The 24,166-nt window shown below is 36.5% G+C and overlaps 1 protein-coding gene across 1 annotated transcript; it reads left to right on the forward strand.

The window, feature by feature from the left end:
* The first annotated feature begins 6,332 nt into the window (after positions 1-6,332).
* Positions 6,333-11,442, forward strand: LOC149216313 (uncharacterized). Its single transcript, XM_089389906.1, has 4 exons — positions 6,333-6,847; positions 6,969-8,103; positions 8,230-8,562; positions 8,659-11,442. The coding sequence occupies exons 1-4, from the start codon at positions 6,333-6,335 to the stop codon at positions 11,440-11,442; spliced, it is 4,767 nt and encodes a 1,588-aa protein (XP_089246032.1).
* Positions 11,443-24,166: the final 12,724 nt, after the last annotated feature.

Genomic DNA, 24,166 nt, shown 5'->3' on the forward strand with positions numbered 1-24,166 from the left:
ATGGACATAAATCATCATGATTAAAATTATCTTTTGTAAAATATTTTTTTATTAATAAAATTTAACTTAAAATTAATAATTATGACGATGATGATGATTATTGTCCACTGAGACCAAATTGGTCTATTAGACCTTAAGAAAGTAAGGGATTACTTGAAACTTTTTAGAATTTTATTTATGTTCTTGAAAAAAATTAAGAGAAGTGTTCCAATATCACCATAGTTTCATTGAGTTAAACGGTTAGGAAGGTTGGTCACGTGACACATATTTTTTTTTTCTAAGCTTGGTAGGACTCTCCGATTTTCATGTTTACATGTCCATTATTCACCTCTCTATGGGGGTGTAGCACAATATTTGATCCCAAGACTTCTGGTTCAGTGAGACTTCATTTCCACAGCCACTACCACTTGAGCTACCCCAGACGGACCATGTGACACATATTTTGAAATTGGAATCTAATCTTAATATATGAAAGACATTCTAGGAGAAAGTGTTTTTTATCTTCCGCCCTGCCAGTGTCATAAAGGTAACAAACCCTTTCATCCCAATGATTTCCAAGAATTGACCAATGCCTAGTTTTATTATGGAGTTCATTAGAATAAGTTCTTATTTTATCAAGATTAATTTTATTTTTTACACTCTTTAGAACAAAGATATACTTTTGATTCTCTAAAGTCAGGCTGATAACCTCCTTATAATATCGTAATTTTCTTTCTCCCTCCAATTTTTTATTGCACCATTTTCTACTTAAAGTTTGATGTGATACTATTTTTAAGTCTATCCTTACTTTGCAAAATGATCCCTTCCTTTATTATCTAAGGGTTGAGCCAAGACTCAAATCGTCACACCACCCCCTTTAAAGCATGTTTAAGAAGTCTCTTGTCTTCCATGTTATTTAACTTGTTCTTTTACATTGTGTACTTGTCATAGTTGTGCTCTTAATTTGGGAAATGATTTCTTATATGTGGAGGATAGGATTGTAACATCCCTCAATATACTTCGTACAAAATACATAGAGTTAGAAAATTTTACCAGTTTTACTAGCATGTAATTTTCCCAATGACTTATCCCATAATACTTAACTAATAATCAAATGATATAGTCATGATCCTTAAGGAAATTAACCTTAGAAAAGGAATAGTAAATCACATAAATTAATAACCATTAATACAACTTGTTAACATAATGTTTTCTGCTGCAACTTTGCATCATTGACATTGTTCATTTAATTAGGCTTGTTAATAACACATTGAATGATATAAGTTTCAACATCATGCAAGGTAGCAATATCATCAAGTTAAACAAACACATAAATGGACATCGATATACCCTCGAAACCCCAAAGAGAAAACCCAACAAACATTTATTTTATTAAACATTTCGTGAGGGAGTTCACCCCTCACTCGATGGCAACAATGGATTCTTTTTTCAACTATTTTTCACGTCACTGAGTGGCCGCTACATCCACTTGAAGGGATATACCCACCGGCTTATCTAGTCGGGCCTAACCCTAAGGGGGGCAAGGAGATTTGACCCTGTGACCTCTCAATTGGCAAGGTACTTAGCAACGTGAACTCGACCAATTGAGCTATCTCTTAGGGCTTCAACAAGGGATTCTATCCCTTGTCCATTGTTGAATTTTATAAAAGGAGCATAATATTTAATTCAAGCATTATTAACTAGAAGCAATTACATTAAACAATATGTCATGTTTCTCAACCACATTACCTAACAGTTCTTCGTGTACAATGTCTTCATGGCATGGTTGTTTCATGCGGTAAGTTACCTCTTATAAACTACATTGATGATCTTTCACTCTACATGTAGCATTAGTTATGTATAATGGCCTCATTATTTTCCATAGTATTAGTTAAAATCTATCTTTCGATTGTTGGAAAAGAGTTTAGTTTAGAAATGCTACATTTTTTTGTGAAGGACATGATTCTTTTCTACAACACTATCATCAATAAACCCTAACATCATGAATATCAAAACCCAAAAAATTATGACCTTTTTGATTGCATATTCAATCTTTACTGGTTCACATTTCTATGTCAGAATCATTAATAATCTTCTATGCATTATACCTCTTTTCAAGAAAACACTTTCTTGCACATATAAAAGTAAAAGTCATCTCCATAACTAATCTCTTACTTTTACATGCATAACCATAACTATTTAATACATACAATACCTTAAATATTATATGCAAAACTATATTTTTAATGCATTTAATCCAAATGAAAAGATATGGAAATATATTTGCAAAACCATGGTATTGTTTTCTGGTCATTCTTCTTGTTGCAAAACCATGTGTAATATTCTACTTTTTTCTTCTACTACAAAACCAATCTTATTATTACCATTGCAATAAAATACAAGTAATACTTTTATCTTTATTCCCAAAATATAATACAAGTGCACACATTTATAAGTGCGTGTCTATTTTTCCCATATTTCACGTGTGTATAAATTATAAAAACATGCTTATTCATCCTCTATTTCACATGCATTAAATAAATCCTTAAAAATTATAAAAGCATGTCTTTTCATTCATAGTTCACATGCATACATACAATTATAAAACCCTGATTATTTATGGTTGAAAATGCAAAGTCCCATGCATTAATAAAACCATATTTATATTATTTCTATGAATACAAAATTAGATGCATTAACCATTGCAAGTCATGACTATTTTAATATCACAAATGCATTGGCCATTGCTAGAGGTTAATGATTATTCAAATTATTGTTGCATTAACTTATTGGAAATGTATTTACCATTGTGAAACCACACTTTCATATATATATATATATAAAGTACTCTTTTGGTGACCATTTTTTGTGTTGAATTGTGTAAGGAATTCTATATTACTCTTAGTTGCTCTAATTGCATGTATAATTTAATAATAGGAATCAAGTAATTGTTGTTTTCCTCCTATTTGTTTTATTTTAATTAACTTCAATTTCATATAAGGCACCACCCAATTTACATAGTTCCTTATTCATTGAAAACAAACAAACTTAATCAATTTACTCTATTTCCATGCATTTTGCATATAGATCACCTAGAATAAATTGGCCATATAGAATAACATACAACCAAGTACAATTTGCAAAAATGAACAAGGTTGATTCAGAGGGGATTTGCACTTGATAATGGTAGATTTGGAACCAAAAACATCGATCTCCTGATGAATCTGCCAACATAAAATCCATGATAGAGTGAGTTGGTAATGGAACGTAATCTTTGCTCGGGCTTATAGGCGCTTGCTTTCATGTTAATGGTGACACAATTCTTGTTATTTGTTGGAACTGCATCGATGACATCTTGGACCATCCTGAAATCACTCATACTTGTCTTCTTATCTATGGGTGAAAGCATGAAGATGGGTTACACTTTTGGGCCAAATGTGGAGATGAAATTTCAAGTTTTTCCTCTTTTATCGAATTTCTCCTATCAAAATTCATATAAGAATTGTGAATTTTGATTCGGAATAAAAATACAATATGTGGAGAATTATGTTGTTGTCCTAATGATATTTTTTACAAAAAAAAATTAGTGTCATATAACCTCTCAATTTTCCATTAAATGCAATATATGCCTTCGTGTATTCATGTTGCATAACTTAGTGTAAAATGTGTAATTTAATATATATATATATATATATATATATATATATATATATATATATATATATATATATATATATATATATATATATATATATATATATATGAGCATGATGTACACAGAGACAACTAAGTTTTTCGTATTAATTTCTTTTTTTATGCAAAATTATATTTTTAACTATTTTTTGAAGTTGGCGAAGTAATATCTCAATTGCATTTTGGAGACACATATGTTCACATAAGATTTTTTTCAACTCTTTAAATAAATTGAAAAACCAAGAGTACCCTTTTGAAGAGGACTTGTAAATGAAGATAGTGGTATTTTTTGAATTTTTTTTTGTTTTGTATATTTTATGTTATTGATTTTTTATTCAGCCCTAAACTGTCCAAAAACAAATTCAAGTGTTATGTTTAAAAGAAATTAGATGCAAAATATCATATGAATTCCAAAGTGTCAAATTCATATGACATTGGATAGGGGATTCTTTCACGAATCCAACATGATCAACTCCTCCACTTAAGGACAAATTCGACCCTAAATCCAATAGGGTATGAAATGGGGTTGCAAAGAAATCTGGATAAAAGAGGTTGACACTGTAATTTTTAGGACTTCAAGAGCTCGATCAAGTGCTTTAAACACTTGACCATTCAAAATTCAAATTGCTCGATTAAGCATTAAAGTAACCCTCAATTGAGCAACATATTTGATTAACCAGAGCAACATATGTGATTAACCAGTGGCTCGATTGAGCCATTAAAAATTCTAACCCACCAACGCCCTTACCAACTTTTATTAATGGTATTAATGGTAAACCAAATGACTTAGGGGCTCGATCAAGCCGTTAACTCGAGTTAGAAAATGGCTCGATCAAGAGTTTGTTTAAACGCTTGATCAAACTATTTTTAAGCGCCTCAACAATTCGATCGAGCACTTAAAAATTGCTCGATCAAGCGCTTAAAATTGCTCAATCGAGCATCCATTTTTAGCAAAATGCGCCCTCATTTCACCAAAAACTGTAACCCAACTCCATGCTTTGACCCCTACTGTAATTGCATGTGCATTCTTAGGCTTTGCAAAAATCTTCCTTAGTTTTTGAGACCAATTGCTAAAGAATTCCGTAGAATTCTTCTCCCAATTTTTGTGTTGTTAACATTTGCAAGAAATTAAGAGTTTCACGAATGAATGGATCATCTAGGATTTCGTAGAACGAAGACTATTTATTGATGTTCGCACTGAATTCTAGGCCTGCAAATACCTGCAAAGCCCATTCTCGAGACTTTGGTAAAAGTAGATATTATTTATCCTCTCCCTGCAACGAATTGTTGGCCCCCTCTTGTATTTTGTGAATTTAATGCATTTTTTGGTGATGGATCCGGTGGTTACAAAAATGTTCCAAAACCTACAACTAATTCTTGGGCATCAACCATTTTAGAACATGTCTTTATATTAATCATTAATATTTCCTTCATGTTATGTTTAGTTTGGTTTTTGAGATATTACTATGATGAAGTATATTCCTTTTAATTTTGGGAGTATAAGTTATAATTTTTTTTAGATTTGTTTTATCTTTCTCCATAACATTTTACAAATAGTACAGTGTCAAATTTTACATCGATATAAAATAATAAAAATAATGAAAATATCAAAAAATATTTTTTCCTTATTTCAAATAAAAATTTATTGATTTATAATTAATATCAAACTCTTTCCAATCTCATTTAAATTTTTTAAATACCATAATATTAATTAAACTTGTAATAAATATTGATTTTAAACATTTTATATAAATTTTTTTTTCCAAATTATTATTGGCATATAATTATTATTTTTAATTTTTATTATTATTCTTTTATAAATCCGTTTTTATAATTGTTTTATTTTAAGTACTTAAATTTATAAGACTAACATAAATAATGCATGCGCATTAATCATGGGCAAAGATATAACGACCTGGATTCAGAGATGTACAGGAAGTCACTATGTAATATTGATTGTTTTTTATTTATTTCAATTAATTTAAAATTATCTAAAATTATGATTTAATTTTATATTAAAAATAAAATACAAAAAATATTATTAATTATCATAAACTGGTCTACGGTAATAAAGTGATAATTTTTTTCACTTTTCTTTTGGATGCCCCTCTGCATCATCTTCCGTCCTCCTCTACGGGACACGTGGCGTTCGGCACCGTACTCACGCGGAAAGTATGGGATGCTCGGGTCGACAAGGAAAAAATGAGACGACACTAGGTACATCACACGGTATTGGAGGGCATAGAAAACCAAGGAAAATTGAGACGATCTTCGTATTCGATCACAGGCGTGGCATTTGGCAAGTGTTGTGCAACGTCACATCACAAAAACGGGCGGGCCCCTCAACAACGCGGCATCACAAAACTGGCCCCTCAACAACGCGGCCCGACACATCATAACACTGTTCAACGCGCAAATTACGGACTAGTGGTTTCCAGGTCACGGTGTGTCCGAGAAGATCCAAAGCCACACCTACCCCTTGCTTTTGTTTTCTACCATCTCAAAGACTTTGGTGCTTCAAACTTCCCATCGCTCTGCCTGCCTGCGCATCATCTGCTTCATTGTTACTATTCCTCCTGCTTCAAACTTCCTATCGATCTGCCTGCGCATCATCTGGTTGCTTATTATCATTACTTACCTCTATTCTTCTTCTTCTTCCAATGGCACACAACACAACCGCCTCTACTTCTGCATCTAATTCATCCGCGCCCAACTACTTCCATATATTTATAAATCACCGCGGCTGCGATGTCAAGAAAACCTTCGCCGCACATCTCTACCGGCGCCTTACTTCCCATGGATTGCGAGTGTTTCTTGACCGGCCAGAGTTAAAGGCTGGAAAAAGAATTATTTCTCAAATCGAGGAGGCTATTCAAGTGGCCTCTGTCCAGATTGCCATTTTCTCAGAAAACTATGCGAATTCGAAATGGTGTTTGGATGAGCTTCGGCTCATGGTAGACTCAGAGAAGCGCGGGGCTACCATTCTACCTGTATTTTACAATATTAAACCTTCCGATCTCCGGTGGGCGGACGCAGCTCAAGATGGACCGTACGCTCAAGCCCTGCTCAAACATGAAGAAAAGGGGCGATACGACTCCCTAAGAATTCAAGGTTGGAGAGAGGCTCTTTCTCAGGTTGCATATATAAGCGGCTTTGAATTGGAGGCGTGTAATGGGTAAGTATCTTCGACACTCTTACAATTCCTGTCTTCGTTTTTCTTTCATGGATTGATAGCCACATGACAAATTAGGCAGGTTACTGTTTGTAATTTTACCCTCTGAATATGCCATATTCAGGGACGAGGCTGATCTCTTGGATAAGGTCGTGGAAAGGGTATTGACAAAGGTTCCAAAACCAGCGTTACATGTGGCCAAATATGCAACTGGTTTGCCAGAAAAAATTGAAGATTTTGAAAAGACTGTATCATCCCAGCAGGAGCAGCAACCGATGGAGTCTAAGGTAGTGGCGATTGCAGGTGTGGGTGGAGTTGGCAAAACGACGCTAGCCAAGGAATTCTTCAACTCTAAGAGATCAGGTTATGGCTGCTCCTCCTTTCTAGCTGATGTCAGAGAAAAAGCGTCTAGGGCGTCGCTACCTTCCCTGCAGTCTCAGCTCATTAAAGACTTGAAAGGTATAAGTAGGGGAATTGATAATTGGGAAGAAGGTATAGGAATACTTCAAACATGTCTCTCATCTTGTCAGGCTCTCATAGTAATAGACGATGTAGATGATGCCGATCAATTGGATGCATTTTTGCCAATTAAGGGCGTCCTTCATTCCAAGAGCTTGATTTTGGTCACGTCCCGTGACAAGCATGTCCTTCGAAGTGCAGGAATAGGAAAGTCATCAATTTATCACCTAAAGGGCCTCAATAAATCACATTCCCAAGAGCTTTTCTGCTCCTATGCCTTCTTTCAGCCACATCCACGACCAGGGTTTGAAAACCTTGTCGACAGGTTTGTAAAAAGCTGCGACGGTTTGCCTTTATCGCTAAAAGTTTTTGGTGCTCTTTTATGTGGGCAAGATCAGCCTTATTGGGAAGAAAAATTGAAGGAACTTCATAGATTGCCTGATAAGATCCTGGCAAGCCTTAAAATTAGTTATAATTCATTGAATCAAAAGGAACAGCAAATATTTTTAGATATTGCTTGTTTTGGCATAGGAGAAGAGAGGGATAAGTGGGTAACAATATGGGGCGGATTGGCGGGGCTTCAAACTCTAGAAGACAGATGTCTTGTAGAGGTAGAGGTAAAGGAGGAGACTCAGTACATCATGTCATCGTATGTAGATGTAAAAGTGAAGAGGATGAGAATGCATGATCATGTGCGCGACATGGGAAGAAATATTGCTGAGGAAGTATCAATGCCCCGTCGTCTTTGGCGTTCGGTTGAGGAGGTCCATGATCTGTTCGAGGAGCAGTCATTATCATCTGTAAGTCATTAATCATCTAAGACTTCATACCCATGTCCGCAATTTTCAAGTTCTTTTTATGCAAATAAATAAATAATAATTATGCCAGGTACTATGTCTTAATACTGTCTTTTAACGAACGAACAGGTAATACCAGATGTACGTGGAATTAGGATGCCTACCCAGTGGGGATTCGGAGGAATAACAAAAGAGGAGGCATTATTACGCACAAAATCAGAGATACCGCTGAACAAAGTTTCAAGTGAGCCGGCGATCAAAATGAGAACATTGCAACTTCTTGAAAGTGAAGGGGAATTTGTGGAAGGCATAATAAGAAGGGTGCGGTCACCAAATCTCGTATGGCTCCGCTGGAATAACTGTCCCTGCTCTTCGCTGCCTACCTGGATTCCAATGGACCACTTAAAAGTTTTAGAAGTGAGTGGGCCGAAACTGAAAAAATTATGGCGTCGTGATTCTCAGGTGAGTAAATGTAGATGAACATACAGCAATAGTAGATGAGAGTAATTGTGTATCTTCTGTTTTCTCATGTTATGATTAAAACGTCCAACATTGCAGGCACCTCTACAGTTGCGGGAGTTGTATGTTGATGCTCCACTTTTAGAGTTTCCAAAGTCAATAGGGAAGCTGACACACCTCGAAAAGATTGTCTTCAGGAATTTTAATTATGTAATTCGTCTTCCAGAGCCCGCAGCAGATCTATCAACGTTACCAACGTTACCAGAAGAATTCTTTCATCTCCGCTCCTTGAAATATCTAGAGCTACATGGGCGCTTCAGGATTCTTCCGAAGGAATTTGGAAATTTAACAAATCTCCAAAGCATCGTTCTCTCTGGCTGCGAAAGGATGGAGAAGCTTCCAAATTCCTTCACGGATTTAACAAATCTCCAAGTCATCCAGCTGTATGGCTGCCACAGTTTGAAGCGGCTTCCAAAATCCTTGGGAGATCTAACAAATCTCCAACGAATATCCCTCGACCGGTGCGGGAGTTTGGAGCTTCTTCCAAATTCGTTTGCGAATCTGGCAAATCTCCAAGACCTCTATCTGTCGGGCTGCAACAGATTGAAGCGGCTTCCAAACTCCTTGGGGGATTTAACAAATCTCCAAGGAATCACCCTCAACAACTGCGAAGGTTTGGAGGTACTTCCAGAATCTTTTGGGTGTTTGACAAATCTTTTACGCATTGAACTCACTGGCTGCAAAAGATTGACGAAGCTTCCAGAGTCCTTCACAGGTTTAACAAATCTTCAAAAGCTCAACCTGTCTGGCTTGGACAGTTTGAAGCGTCTTCCAAATTCCATGGGCGATTTAACAAATCTCCAAGAAATCAGGCTGTCAAGCTGCGGCAGATTGAAGCGTCTTCCAAGATCCTTGGGGAGTTTAACAAATCTCCAACAAATCAGGCTGTCAGGCTGCGGCAGATTGAAGCGGCTTCCAAATTCCTTGGGAGATTTAAGAAATCTCCAAGAAATCACCCTCAAGAACTGCGAAGGTTTGGAGGTACTTCCAGAATCTTTTGGGTGTTTGACAAATCTTTTACGCATTGAACTCACTGGCTGCAAAAGATTGACGAAGCTTCCAGAGTCCTTCACAGGTTTAACAAATCTTCAAAAGCTCAACCTGTCTGGCTTGGACAGTTTGAAGCGTCTTCCAAATTCCATGGGCGATTTAACAAATCTCCAAGAAATCAGGCTGTCAAGCTGCGGCAGATTGAAGCGTCTTCCAAGATCCTTGGGGAGTTTAACAAATCTCCAACAAATCAGCCTGTCAAGCTGCGGCAGATTGAAGCGGCTTCCAAATTCCTTGGGGGATTTAACAAATCTCCAAAGAATCACCCTCAAGAACTGCGAAGGTTTGGAGGTACTTCCAGAATCTTTTGGGTGTTTGACAAATCTTTTACGCATTGAACTCACTGGCTGCAAAAGATTGAAGAACCTTCCAGATTCCTTCACAGGTTTAACAAATCTTCAACACCTCCAGCTGTCTGACTCCGACAGATTGAAGCGTCTTCCAAAATCCTTGGGGTGTTTAACAAATCTCCAACATATTAATCTATCCAATTGCAAGAGTTTGAAAAAACTTCCAAATTCCTTGGGGGATTTAACAAATCTCCAAGAAATCAGAGTGGACAAGTGCGAAAGTTTGGAGGTACTTCCAGATTCCTTTCGGCATTTAACAAATCTTGTATCCATCGATCTGGCAGCATGTAGAAGTTTGAAGATGCTTCCAAATAATTTATTTGGGAATTTAACAAATCTCAAAGGAGTAGGTCTGTCCGGTTGCGAAAGTTTGAAGAAGCTTCCGAAATCGTTGGGGGAGTTAACAAATCTCCGAGGCATTGATCTGTCTGGATGCAAAAGTTTGAAGAAGCTTCCGAATTCGTTGGGGAATCTATGGCAGCTGAGATATCTGGATTTGAGTCATTGTAGCACGTGTTCGATTGCACTACCTGGAAACATCACCACGCTTCAATTGTTAGACTTATCAGGATGTGTCCAAATGGCAACATTGCCCGCCCAAGTGGAACATCAGAAGTCCTTGAAAGTGTTGAATCTCTTGGCTACACACTTAAAAGAGTTGACCATTAATGCACAGACTGCATGCCTAAGCAATTTGAAATATCTGTTCTTAGGAAGTCCTTTGTTGAAAGAGCTGCCACCTTCGTTCGGATGCCTATTGAGTTTGAAGGTACTGCTGCTCCATGGATGCCACGAATTGAAACGCCTGCCCGATTCATTTGCACTGTTGACTCAGTTGACTAGGTTGGAGATATCAAAATGTGGAATACAAGAGTTACCAGATCTCATGGAGATGAACAATCTGGAAACTTTAAGAGTACGTGATTGTCCGCTGCGGGAACTGCCATTTAAGGAGGAGTCTGCCCCGAGGAGAAAGAGAAAGCGAAGAGCAACGGAGAAAGGCCTGATTCGGCTCAGGTGGTTAGAGTTGTACTGCACAGAAGTAAGAGAGGTATCCTTTCCTGAAGGTGTGTGCATCAACCTTCATAAACTCAGCATCATGTGTTGTAATGATTTGGTGAAGGTCGGTTCATTGCCAGCAACAGTAAAGTATCTGATTTTGAGGGGTTGCGGTGTGTTGGGAAAAGTAGAAGGGCTTAGTGGGTTGGCAGAACCTAGGGAGGTAGACCTGCGAGGGTGTTGTAATATAGAAATGGGGGAGGTGCCACATTTCGGGAATACCACGCGTTTATTCATCCCAACTGACACTTACAACCCCCAGGAGGAGGAGGTGGAGAAGGAGATGGCAGCTTTGCAGGAGGGTGTCCTGCCGCATAATTTTGCGCAGAGACTTAATCACATGAAGTGGTTGCTAAACTATTAAATATGAAAGGTATCTTAGTTGTGTTATATATTTATGAAATTTAATTAAAAAGCGCAGACTTAATCACATGAAGTGGTTGCTAAACTATTAAATATGAAAGGTATCTTAGTTGTGTTATATATTTATGAAATTTAAATAAAAATAAATAAATGAGAAGCAATTACATTGAAATAAAGCGGTGGTCTTCTAAATTAAAATATTGAAGCTCACAAATTAAACGTGGTCTCCTTTAAATGAGACGCGATAGGATTGTTTCCACTGCACTATGAAAATATAAGATTCTCCCCACTACACTATGAAAATATAAAATTATATTTTCTAGTTTATAGTGCTTAAAAAAAATTTAGGTATGAATAATATTGTTGGATTTTCAAGTTTATAGCCTTTAAAGGTGAATTTTACAATATGAGTGATATGTATAATAGTGTTGACGAATGATTTCTGTGTTCGGCTATTATGTTTTCTGACTTTTTATTTTATTTTATGTTTGTTCTCTAGTTCGGTAGTATGTATGTTTTGTTAGTGATCGATTTAATGTGCTTGTTATTAGCTTGTATTTTGGGGCAACTGTTATTTCTGGATATTGATTTTTGGTTGACAAAGTTAACCATAAATAATATACTGTTATTTTGGATATTGATTTTTGGTTGGCAAAGTTAACCATAAATAATATATTGTTATTTTTGGATATTGATTTTTGGTTGACAAAGAATTTTGTTTTTTGAATATTAATAAAAATTAAGTGAGATATTATTAAAAAAAGTGATGAGAATCAAATTATTTGAAAAAGATTTCAAATTTTTATATGAAAAATAAGTAATTTGAAAATTAGATATTTAGAATATTCTAATGAATAAAATGAAAAATTCTAGTTATTATATTTTTTAAAAATATAATATTTTTTTATTAATTAAATATATACTATTAAAGTAAGATGAGATGAGCATTTCTTCTAATTAGAGACATTGTGGTAATGAACTCTAAGAAACTATTATTTATCATTTTAAATATTCTTCCTCCATTAATGAAGAAAGAAATACATGATTATTTAGATAAAGATATTCATCACTTTTTAATAAAAAGTATACCTTTGTTAATGCAACTTTATGTCTATTTTTCTTTTCACATTCAAAATTGTGAATTAGAGAAGGAATTAGACACCTTACAAAAGGACATTGGACAATAATTTCATAATACTTCTCATCATGCGCTATGATTATTCATTGGATGTGTGGTCATGACAACAATGAGTTGTATACTTAATGGTTTGGCTTCATATTACTTCATTTAATTGAATATACAGGTGGTGAACTTAAGCATGGATAGGGAGTTATTACTTACATTGTTCCTAAGATGACACTATTAAGTATGGTGTACTCTATGAATTTTTCACTTTACACTCTTTATGCCTGCACACTTTTATATGTGGGTGTAGGGAGTATTTATAATACATTGACCATATATGATCTTCTTATGGATGACAATATACTCCTTCCTTTCACTCTTCCTTGTGACAAATCATTTGTGTTAGTATCTTTTCATTTTGAGTCATCCTTTTTACCTTAGGAGCATGACCAAGGCCTAACCACTTGATGTCTAATACTTTTTGACAAGGTCCCTTTTGCCTTTGTACCCTTTATCATGATCCTTGGTCATAGGTTTGGCCTTATTTGAGTTCCTAAACTTCCAAGTTACTTGTTGAATCACTTGGCTTCAACCCCTTTATTTGGTAATGGTAGGGAACTGCACATTTACTTAGAACTATTGGGTATGTGTTATATTATTTGAGCGACTAATCCCATGTGATGTACGTTGATATGGGAGATAGGAAGGGAAACTTGGACCTCTTTGTTTGGGGGTTCTAGGGCATAGGACCCAAGAAAAAATTATTGGTATGTTTAAGCCATATTTTTTGTGTTTTTTTATCCCATGGTTTTCTAATTCTCATTAAGGAATTAAGGTTTAATGTAATATGGGGCACTGGATTAAAGATTTTGGATGTTATAAAATCATATATATTGTATTGTAAATGATGAAGAAACATAAAGGTGATACTCTAAACATTTTGTTGGTTTTCCTGGTTATGGGTTTTTATTGCTTATTGTAAATGTTTAAAACTTACAAGAACACTTCCTCTATTGTGTGTTTCCCATACTATGCAAACTTCTTTGCATTGTGGGCTCATAAATAGTACCACAACGCTTTTTAGCTATACAAAGACAATAAAAAAATGTCATCTCATAAGTCATTTAGGTTTCCGAAGAAATGGCATAAGAAAGCTAACTTATTAGATTTATATAATAAGATATTGATCAAAATACCTAAATCCAAATAAATGAGGATACATGGATCAATTTACTTTAATTTTGTGGTTATTAACTACCTCTCTTGTTTGCATGAGGATATGCAAAATATCTGGTGTGAGGGAGATGTTGGGCCCCTGTTCTTACATGATTTCAAAGGTCATTTTACCTAATATTTTATAAATTTCCCTTTATTCCTCATTTATAAATTTCCCTTTATTCCTCATTCATCATTACCTTCATTACCATATATTTGTCCATTCTCATCCCATGCAAACTTCATAAGACATATGAACATTAATATGGCTAATTTTCATCATTTGATGGTTACTCGTAATGGTTTTTGTCTTTTCCTAACTTCTAAAAATTTTGGTGTGCCTATAGAAAGTTCTTGTAACAGACATTTGGAGAGTCAATTTTGAAACATCATTTAAAATTTGATGAATATCAATCTAGAAAAAGTAGAAAATGGCTTTTGTGCATAATATGGCTATTTAGGTGAATTTCAAGTAGAATCCTCAACAAGTGCAACATATGGGATGTTTGGATAAGGTTTCCACGGGGATTTATTAAAATTGTTCGCTGAAATATGCACTTCATTGTTTGACCAACAAGCCTTGTGTACGACTTTGGGAACTTGGAATTTAAGAGGTTTGATGTCATTTGACCTTCTTATGATCTCCACATGATCTACATCTGATCTCCACATAATATTCATAAGATATTCACATGATCTCTATTATCCTACATCTAAGTTAAGTTGGTTTTAGATCCACTTATTTAGGGACTGGTTCTATATTGTTGTAATCTCTTTCCTTTTATGAAGGATGAGTTATATGTATAAATATGAGAGGATATCAATCATTTGCAGGAGGTTGGAACTATCAGAAGGAAGAGGATAGATTAAGTGTTAAGCATATGATTATGAATTAAATGTAGAATATTTCTATTTATTCCTTTGATTAATATCAAAAAATAATTTTCTCTTTTCAAATGCATGTGTATTGGGTTAACTTCAGTTATGTATACTCTTTAGCAATGCTTCATCGAGTGAGGAGGCCCCCCTATGTAAGGGATGCATTACTCTTCTTCTCTTAGTTTTTTTTAATTATAGTTAGTTTGATTTTATGCTTAGTTAATGTGTCTACTTATTGTTAAGTGTAGCTTATTTAATGTGTGTTTTCAATTTCATTTGCTTGCAGTTTGGTGTGGTGTGTCAACCTAGTGGAGGCTACTAATACAAAACTTCTAATAGAATAAAGTTTTGTTCATCTTTAATTACAAAAGTGAACAATTAAACTATAAATTATATGATTAATTGATTTTGTGATTGTAACATTGAAATTATTTACATAATAAGAGGATTTGAAAACAATTAGAATCATGACTATGTTAAATTCTTTAAATTGCGATTATTTTATATTAGAACTCTGCTTTCATTTCAAATTTCGATAGATTAAGTTAGAAACTAGACCTAGCATATATTGTGCATTACACTTCACAAGTTTACCAACTCATACTGATGATTTAATTGTAACAAAATTCTAGTACAATTAAATTGACCAACATTTTTGGTGCCATTGTCAAGGAAGTGCACATAGGATTTGGTTTCTCATTTAGGAATACAATTAAGTTGTATAAGTAAATCATGATAAATAGGATGCATGAATATCAATAAATTTTGGGTGCTGTAATATCCCCCATGTACTAGTCCATGTGTTAAATAGGGATTATCAATTATAAATTCAGGCATGTTCAAGAATCCATTGAGTAAATAAGATTGTTACTCAAAGAAATATCTCAAATCCTAGCAACAACTGGAAACATCTCTACATCTCGGGAGGAACAAATCTTAACCACCATCAGGAGCATACTTGCACTCCAAGAAGTAATAGAATGGAAAAAAAAGGTTCATGAACAACATCTATAAGAAGATCCAGAGTAGATGAGAGGACCATGGATGACATTTGATGGAGAGAAAATATTAGAACCCAAAATCAAGGAATTTATACTATGCCTATCATTAGATCCTTCATGCATTCAAGAAAATAATCAGAAAATATTAGAGGATCTGCATGGCATGAAAAAGGAAGGCATACAAAGTGATTCCAATGAAAAAGAAAATACATGGAATCATGACTACATTGAAATTTGGTTCAAGATAAATATCAGGTCGAAACATCACTCTCTTCTTCAACATTTCTTGACATAAGCTCAATCAAAGTAGCTAGTATCACATTTACTGGTATATGTAAAATCACATTTTTCAAACTTGAATACAAACATATCTATTATCTTATTATGGATATGGATTCATTGCAAATATTCATACACTTAACAAAATAATTTCTTTCTTTAGGTAGGGTAGGATATTGTAAAGAAATAAATAAAATAGCAAAGATAAAAATAATTCTAGTTGTGAAAACCTAGTAAGTGGTGCAACTAGACATGAATCATGATGTAACATGCCTCCTCTCACATCTACCCACTTTCACTAGCTTACTTGGGGTAAACATGAGATGAGGGGCTAATATGATATGACTCAACCTCTTATATGACCTCAAGGAAATTTAGTCGACACAACTAGACCTTACTAACTTCCCCCGGGGTCCACAAGACCCCCAGGAGTAACCCAACCCCTCCAGGTGTCCAATCCCTGAGACAACTCACCTTTTCCCTAACTTAGAGCCCTAGTCGCTCCCTTGCCAAGGCCTCCATGTGACTATGGGTTCCTAGTCACTCCCTTTCCAAGGCCTCCATGCAACTATGGGTTCCCAGTCGCTCCCATAGGCCTGCATCATTGTGACTGTGGCCTTTTTCTACTAGTGTTGTGCCAGCGACTACGATAATTAAGGTTATTTTCCAGGGCTAATGCTTAGCCTCTACCTAGAAAGCTATGAAACTTCCAGAACTCATAAAAGACATGAAGACAATGCTTGTAAACCAAAATTGGAACCAGGACTTACACTGACCATCCCCAACCGAGACTGACATTCTGTCAAACACTTGGTAGGTATGCAACCTACAAGTCATGAATGCAAGTTTGAACATAAGGTACTGAAAACTTATCTGAGGTTTAACAACAAAGGTCTCTACCTTCTCCCATTAGCTGTCTTAACACCAATTAGGTCTTGCATTCATTATTTATTCAGTTATAAGTAAAAACATAAATAGAGCCACTAATGATATTTGTCATAAAACCATGCTTATAACCAACATATAACCAGATAAATAACCATAAGAGAAAAACCATTAAAGCCACATAATAACCAATACATTTCGTTACCAAAAGTAAGAGAAACTTAGCTCTTATTAACCATAGGCAAACACCAACTGGGTTCAGGACTTCCACGTTCCACCCAACCATAGATTGACTGAACCAGATCTTTCTTTCAACCAATCACCCCCGTGCCATATTCCAAGCATGAATGTGGGAACTCATGGGATAAACCAATCCATAGACAACCAAGGGAATCCATAGGTTTAACCACCTCCACCCTCTCCATACTGTTGTCGAGATCAAAAATCAAACCGAGCTTGGATGCCTCATAATTTCTTTACCATCCTTGAGGAATTTTCTTGACTCCACCCTCAGGATTTACCATATATCCTTCCATTAGCGGTCAAGGGATTCCTACGCCTTTGGGAATTTTCCTGAGACCACCTCACCCCGGATTCTGAGACAATCTGAGAATCCAAATCTCAAACCGATAAAGAATCCCATCACACCATGGCTACCCGAAAATGGAAATGCTAGGCTAAAATCCACTATTAAAACCCGACAAAATCCATGCCAATGACAACAAAAGAACCAAATACCAACATCCACATACCATGCATGTCAAAACCAGCTACGAAATCACACATGCAATCTGTTACCTGCAAGTATTCCCATTAAAGTTGCTTGATCCTTTCCTTCCTTTCCTTTCCTTGTCCTTCCTTGCTTTTCCTTTCCTTTCCTTTCCTTGCTTGCTTACTTTCTTTCTGCTCTTTGAGACAAAACTAACACTAAACTAATAAAAGGCATTAACTGATCCTCAAAAGCCTTTTATTAATGGGGCCTCTATTCTCTTCAATTTTCTTTCCTTAATTTTCTTCCTCACATGCAACCTTTCACTTTTCACCTTCCTTTTCTTATAGTTTCCATTATTTTCATAAATAATATGCCAAAAATACTTTTTTTTTTTACTTTCCAAAAGCTTAGCCATTGTCTTTGCTAATTTCCCTTTAGTCATAGAACACCACAAGTGATGCCCACTAGGATATTTTTCCCAACATTTAGCTTGGAATAAGTGTCCATTGTCGGTGGTCTTATTTTACCTTTATTAACTTTTATTACATGAACTTTTAACCCGGGGTTGTTACAGACCCCTCCCCCTTAGGGGAACACCATCCTCGGTGTTAAACCATACCTACACCCAAAAAAACCACTAAAGAGAAAAAAAATACTACCTATGGAGCTTTATAACCCAGCTCATTGCAGTATTTATAATAACATCCTGCTCAAAAGCAAAACCATCATGTAAAACATGATAACATGACAACCGTACCGCTTACTGGAGCTTTATAACATAGCTCATTGCAGAATTTACAATAGAAACCATACATAAATATGCACAAATGCCAAGACTCATTTGCCTTCACCGAAAAACAATGAAGGATACATAACCCGCATATGATCTGCCATCTCCCATGTAGCTTCATCGGACCCAAAGTACTTCCACCACACTTTAACTTGCTCGAGTGCTTTGCTCTAGAGCACAAGATGTTTTCGCTACAATATGCATTGAGGTTCCTATTGGGCGCGGGATCCCCCAAGGGCAGTTTTGGGGCTTAAAGCTCAGATTTTGGTCCAATTTTGTAATCCAAATGTAAAGACTCCGCATTTTGTGGTCGCAGAGTGCGTAGATGTTAAAGAGTCACAGGGTTGTCCACCCTTATTTTGATAATGTAATGTCGGTTGTAAAAGATCTACCCATGGTCAACGGACCATGTGATTGTATAAATAGAGCGAAGCTCTAAGTAGTTAAAAGACACGAAGGAATCAATGATTGAAGATATATGAGAGATAGATCTGAAGTAGAAGTCTAAGTTTTGGGTCGTAGCGTAGGTAGAGGCTCTGCAACTAAGTGCGTAGAGGCTTAGAAGTCCGCAGCTGAGTGCGCAAACCCCTGCAGCTGAGTGCGCAAGGCGAGTCGAGTCTGTAATCATATGGAATTATCAATAAATAGAAGTATTCTATAATTTCTGCATCTTTATTTTCTATTTATGCATCTATTATATTGGGTATAAATTTAACTTATAATGCTTATATGATGCGCGAATGTATGTAAATGTATTGGTTAAGTGAATGCAAGTAAGAGCATCTGTTTACGCGAAGCCAACTAAGATCTGTTAATAAATCAAGTAAGATACTTAGTGTAGTTTGGGAAATATCACATTTCGTTGCCCTAGCAGCGCGAAAGCATATCAACCCCTGGTTAGGGCTGTGTGAAAGCCGATTGTAACATTTCGTGAAGGCACTGAAGGGCAGAGTAGAGGGATAAGATACTTGCGCGAAGGCAGGTATAGTTGGAATAAACCGACATCACATCCATCTCAAGGGTGCGGAAACTTGGTTCCAACATCCCCCCATACTGTTTCGGGTGAGATTTTAGTCTGCGCTCTGCGGGCTGATGCCGAAAGGGCCAGTAGTGTAGGGATTTGTTTAGCTAACTAATGCTGAACCTGGGTCAGGCCCCCACAAGCCAAAAAATGGTTCCGTTGTTGGGACCAGAATCTGCATGAGAGATGTGTGATGTCGTATCACTGGAATCCAACTAAGAAAGAAATCAAAGGCTGGTAGGACAGAAGGATTCACGAGTTCGTGTCGCAGGAGAACAGAAACCCGCGACTGTCAAAAGAATAGTGGTTGGACCAATACCTGTATACGAAGATCCACGAAATCTTTTTTGCCTCTTTCCCTACTGAGCTATAAGAGCTGATCGCGAAGCTAGCAAATAGCCAAGGAAGGTGGAAACTTGACGGTCCTATTGTGTGGAACCCAGATCTAGTGCGAAGGTTGGAAGCATTAGAGGATAAGATCACGCGCGTTGTCGATCACTGGCTCGATCGCATTATAGGAGGATTTGTTATTGAGTTCGCGGTTGACACCTCAGTCAGCTATAGCGAGGCAGAGCGATGATTTTTCAAAGGACCAAGAGGTAAGTACGTAAACTCTCTGAATACTTGGATTAAAATGTTGTTGTGCGAAAAACGGGTTATGCAGCTACCTTGATGTTTGGGACTACACGAAGCGGAAAAAATTACAGAAATGAAGGAAATAAGGGTCTAGAGTATAACCCCTTGATTTCACCACCGCGAAGGGATGAAGAGGGGATAGCTAAGGTCTCTCCGTGAAGTGATATTCAATTGATAAGACAAGGATTTCTGCGAATACCACCTCTGCCCACACTACCTCCATCTTCACCGCCATCACCTCCAACTTTACCCGTACCACCTCCACCACCACAACGATTCAATATGGAAAACACAGTGAATTTGCCTTTGTTCAAAGGTTTGGGAAATGAGGACCCAAACCAATTCTGGTTCGTTGTGAGGGTTGTATGGGAAGCTCAAGGTGTTACAGATGATAACATAAAGAAGGCAACATTGGTTAGTGCTTTGCAAGATCGCACGCTAACCTGGTATATTAAGTAATCCAACGATAACCTGAATGCTAGAGTAGCAGACATCCAAGTAGCACTAAATAGGGAATTTAGCAGGCCTAAATCCGAAGCACAGTCGATTGTGGGATTCAAATAGATCATGATGCTACCAGGTGAAATGCCTTGGGAACTAGATCAGAGGCTGAAATGTACGATCTGGGAAGCCAACATGAATTTGACAGATGGACAGCATCCTGATTGGTTTGTGGCTTCGCTACTACCACACTTAAGGAGTGTGTTGTCACAGTAGAAGATAACAACTCAAGCAGAGGCCTTGGAGATTGCCATGAGAATACATGAGACTCCAATGCAAGATCCTAATCTAGGAGTTCAACAGATCCATGCGGAGCTAAAGAATCTGTGCCTTGAGATGCAAATCTTGAAGCAGGATAGGACAGCTCAACTAGAGGTACGCGAAGAAGTATGGTGCGTGAAATGCAAGAGCTAGGGTCATGATAAAGACCACTGCCCAGTCTTTAAAAATTACCTTGCAGGAGGAGGACCGATGCCTTTAAGGCTGGAAACTCAAGCAAGACCTAGTGCGGTGCCTGCTTTGTGGTGCGCTATCTGTCAAATAGTCAGAAAACATGCCACGGATAACTGCCACCTGTTACAAAAGTATACACAAACTCCAAAAGAGTTGTTCTTCAACTTTTGAAGATCAGTGGGACATGATGAGAACACCTGCAGGAGCTATGAATTGATGATGGATAGAACTCCCACCTACAGGGTTCAGGTCGAAATGCAACCCTTTGACTAGAATGCAGGGATGGCACGGACAGGATTTCAGATAATTGATTTGCTACAATTGCAGAGGGCTAGGACACTATGCCCGTGATTGCACTAATCCAACGCGCCTGTCGTGCAAGTATTGCACATTGTTTGATCATGAAACAAAAGATTGTCCTACGATAATAGCCAGGATACATGACAAAGGAGTGCTACCGCCTCCCCCGACTTAGAACCTGCAAATGATGAGTTCTGAGCCACACGAGGAAGATCCGAATGTAAATATAGTGCTCTGAAGTGGAATCACGATGAGAGATGACAAAAGGAAACAATTGGAAGACAATACATGGGTTCACAAAGCCCCGGCAAAAGAGGCCGAGTTCAATTTGGAGTTCGTTGAGGCCTCCACTTCAGGAAGCAAGGATAAACTGGAGTCGGAGATGGACCCCTCTATGCTGACAACTTTCCTCGAAACCTATATGAAGTTACTACGCGAGAGTTGTGGAGCGATAAAAAGGTGTCTTGTGAACTCCTAATTACCTCACATTAATTATCAACCCAGGGACGACTTTTTATTTCAAGAGTGTACTCTGTCTGAGGCGGTTATTTACTCAAGAGTAATGTTTTGCAATATAGTGCTTAAAACCCAAAAATAGATGAACGCTTGAAAAAGAAATCTAATTGGAACAGCAAGAAACTAAATCATTCATTCAAACAACCATCAATCGAGGATATGGTAGCAATGACTCAGTCCTCTAGAAATTGATGAAGGAAAAGGAATTAGAGTATGGATCATGGTTCTGGGAGCATAATAGCACCTGCTGTGTCTCACGACAGCCTTGATCCTCCTCTCACACCAAAGCAATAAATGCAAGGAAATGGAATGGCAGCAAGTAGAAATGAAATAACAAAAGGAAATAGACAGCAGTAAATGAAACATCAATCAAAAGAACTAAATCTCGCGAGTTCGACACTCTCAATTCTTGACATCAACTTATATACAAAGAAAGAACAATTGTTTATACAAGTAGGCAACTTGATCAAATGAAACAGCAAATCATTATAAATAGGAAACGTCAATCATATATATATTATCTGAGATAATCACCAGTAGTCCATTACTCCAATCATCTGTAGCTGGAACATTCTACTTATGAATTCTATAACTGAAGTAAACAGCTTAGAACAACACTATGCGATTAATCCTGAAAGTATGATGTAAACTTGTTACAGAGATTTACAACAGGAAAACTACGGATGAACAAGTATGGAACAACATGTAAATATATCAGATTATAAGAAACAAACCACACAAATCACCGTATGATACAACAACAGCAAGTGTCCGTTGGAGCCGGGCCCGTAGCTTCCAATGGCACCGCCGTAACTTACTTCAGATGCAGCAACGAAGTGAACACCAATTCCTTTATATTGATTGCATTAACAAAAGTATACAAGAGCAGATCTCACCGAGACTCCATGGTCCCAGTTGTTCTGAAAACTTATAATTACAAAATACAATCGTTCTCCCTCCTCGTCTCTGATCTTGGGTTTCATTTAAATAAATAAGATCAGAGCATGGATAATTACAATCATGATTTCTCTTACAAATTTAGGTTGATTCTAATCCATTGATCAACAAGAACAAGGCGGATTTAGGTTTGCAGCTAAGATTTGGAGGGCGGCTGCAACAACAAATCTCAGAAAATCGTGCTCAAAGAACCCTGCGTTTCTCCCTGTACAAGCCGAATTTGGGCAATCTGTTCTTTGAGAAGATAATTGGGTCCGTTCTGGACAAAACCCATGTTCCGGATTTTCCAAATTCGTCTTCATTTGCTCAGAATCCTAACCGCAAAACTGTCACTCCTTAAACCAGCGAATTTCTGAGTTGGCTGATTTAAAAATCAAATCTTCAATCTGGAAGTTACTTTGGAGGCTAAAAATGGTAAATAAGGTTACAACCAACTTATTAACACTATCATTGGTAAAATAATGCATAATAATCAATTTATTAGAAATAAAGGAGAATAAATAATATTTATTCATGAGAGCATAAATAATTAATAAAATGGATTTAAATGATAAATTATAATAAAAGTCATGATGAAGAATGGTGGAAATGGGTGGGATAAACGTTCACAAGTGACAATAATCATGGCATATTAACGACCCCACACACCCCCACACTCAATATGTTGCATGTCCTCATGCAACGAAAACTGAATATATTGCATGTTCTCATGCAACCCAAAGACAAAAACCATGTGTTAACCAAGCAATAAAAATTTGAGAATCACTGAATGCTTCCTTAATTAATAAATATTCAATTTTAGCAATCTCGATGAAGGCATAACAATTTTTACATTGACATTCAACTATATGTATGAAGTTGCAGCAAAATATGCTATAGATAACAGCAAACTTCATTAAAACTACAAACCAAATTTTGTTGAAATGTTGCAAGTAAATTTACAATACATGAATGTCTCTATGATCCAAAAATCAGATCGTTTTGATGCATGGATCATGAGATATAAATAAAATGGCTGTAGGTGAGAGTACATGATTTCCGAAATTGTATGAACCAATTTAACTTGAAATGATCTAGGTTTGTATATTTTAATAGTATGTCTGTGTTTCCTAGAGATCACAAGAATTGAGTTCATAATTTTAAAAATATTATGGAAATCAATTTCTACACTGAAATTGTATGACTGAAATTGCATGCCTTAAATGAGAAAGAAAATAGGAAACATCCATCATGCGTAGCGATTCCTCCCCCTCTCTGAAAAATTAGCATGTCCTCATGCGATGCGAGAAAACAAATAGAGGTGGTTGCTACCAGCTGTTGAATTCTATGCTTGGTGTAAAACAACATGAAATAAGGGAGGTGTTGAGAGTGAATAAGAATAGCAATGGATGATAAAGAATATGAATGACGTGGGTATAAGAAAGAAATGAATGAAAGGAACACTCCCCCACACT

The sequence above is a fragment of the Pinus tabuliformis genome, chromosome 1_1 (assembly GCF_031772625.1).
Source record: "Pinus tabuliformis cultivar Carrire ecotype Pingquan chromosome 1_1, CPIR1, whole genome shotgun sequence".
NCBI lineage: Eukaryota > Viridiplantae > Streptophyta > Pinopsida > Pinales > Pinaceae > Pinus > Pinus tabuliformis.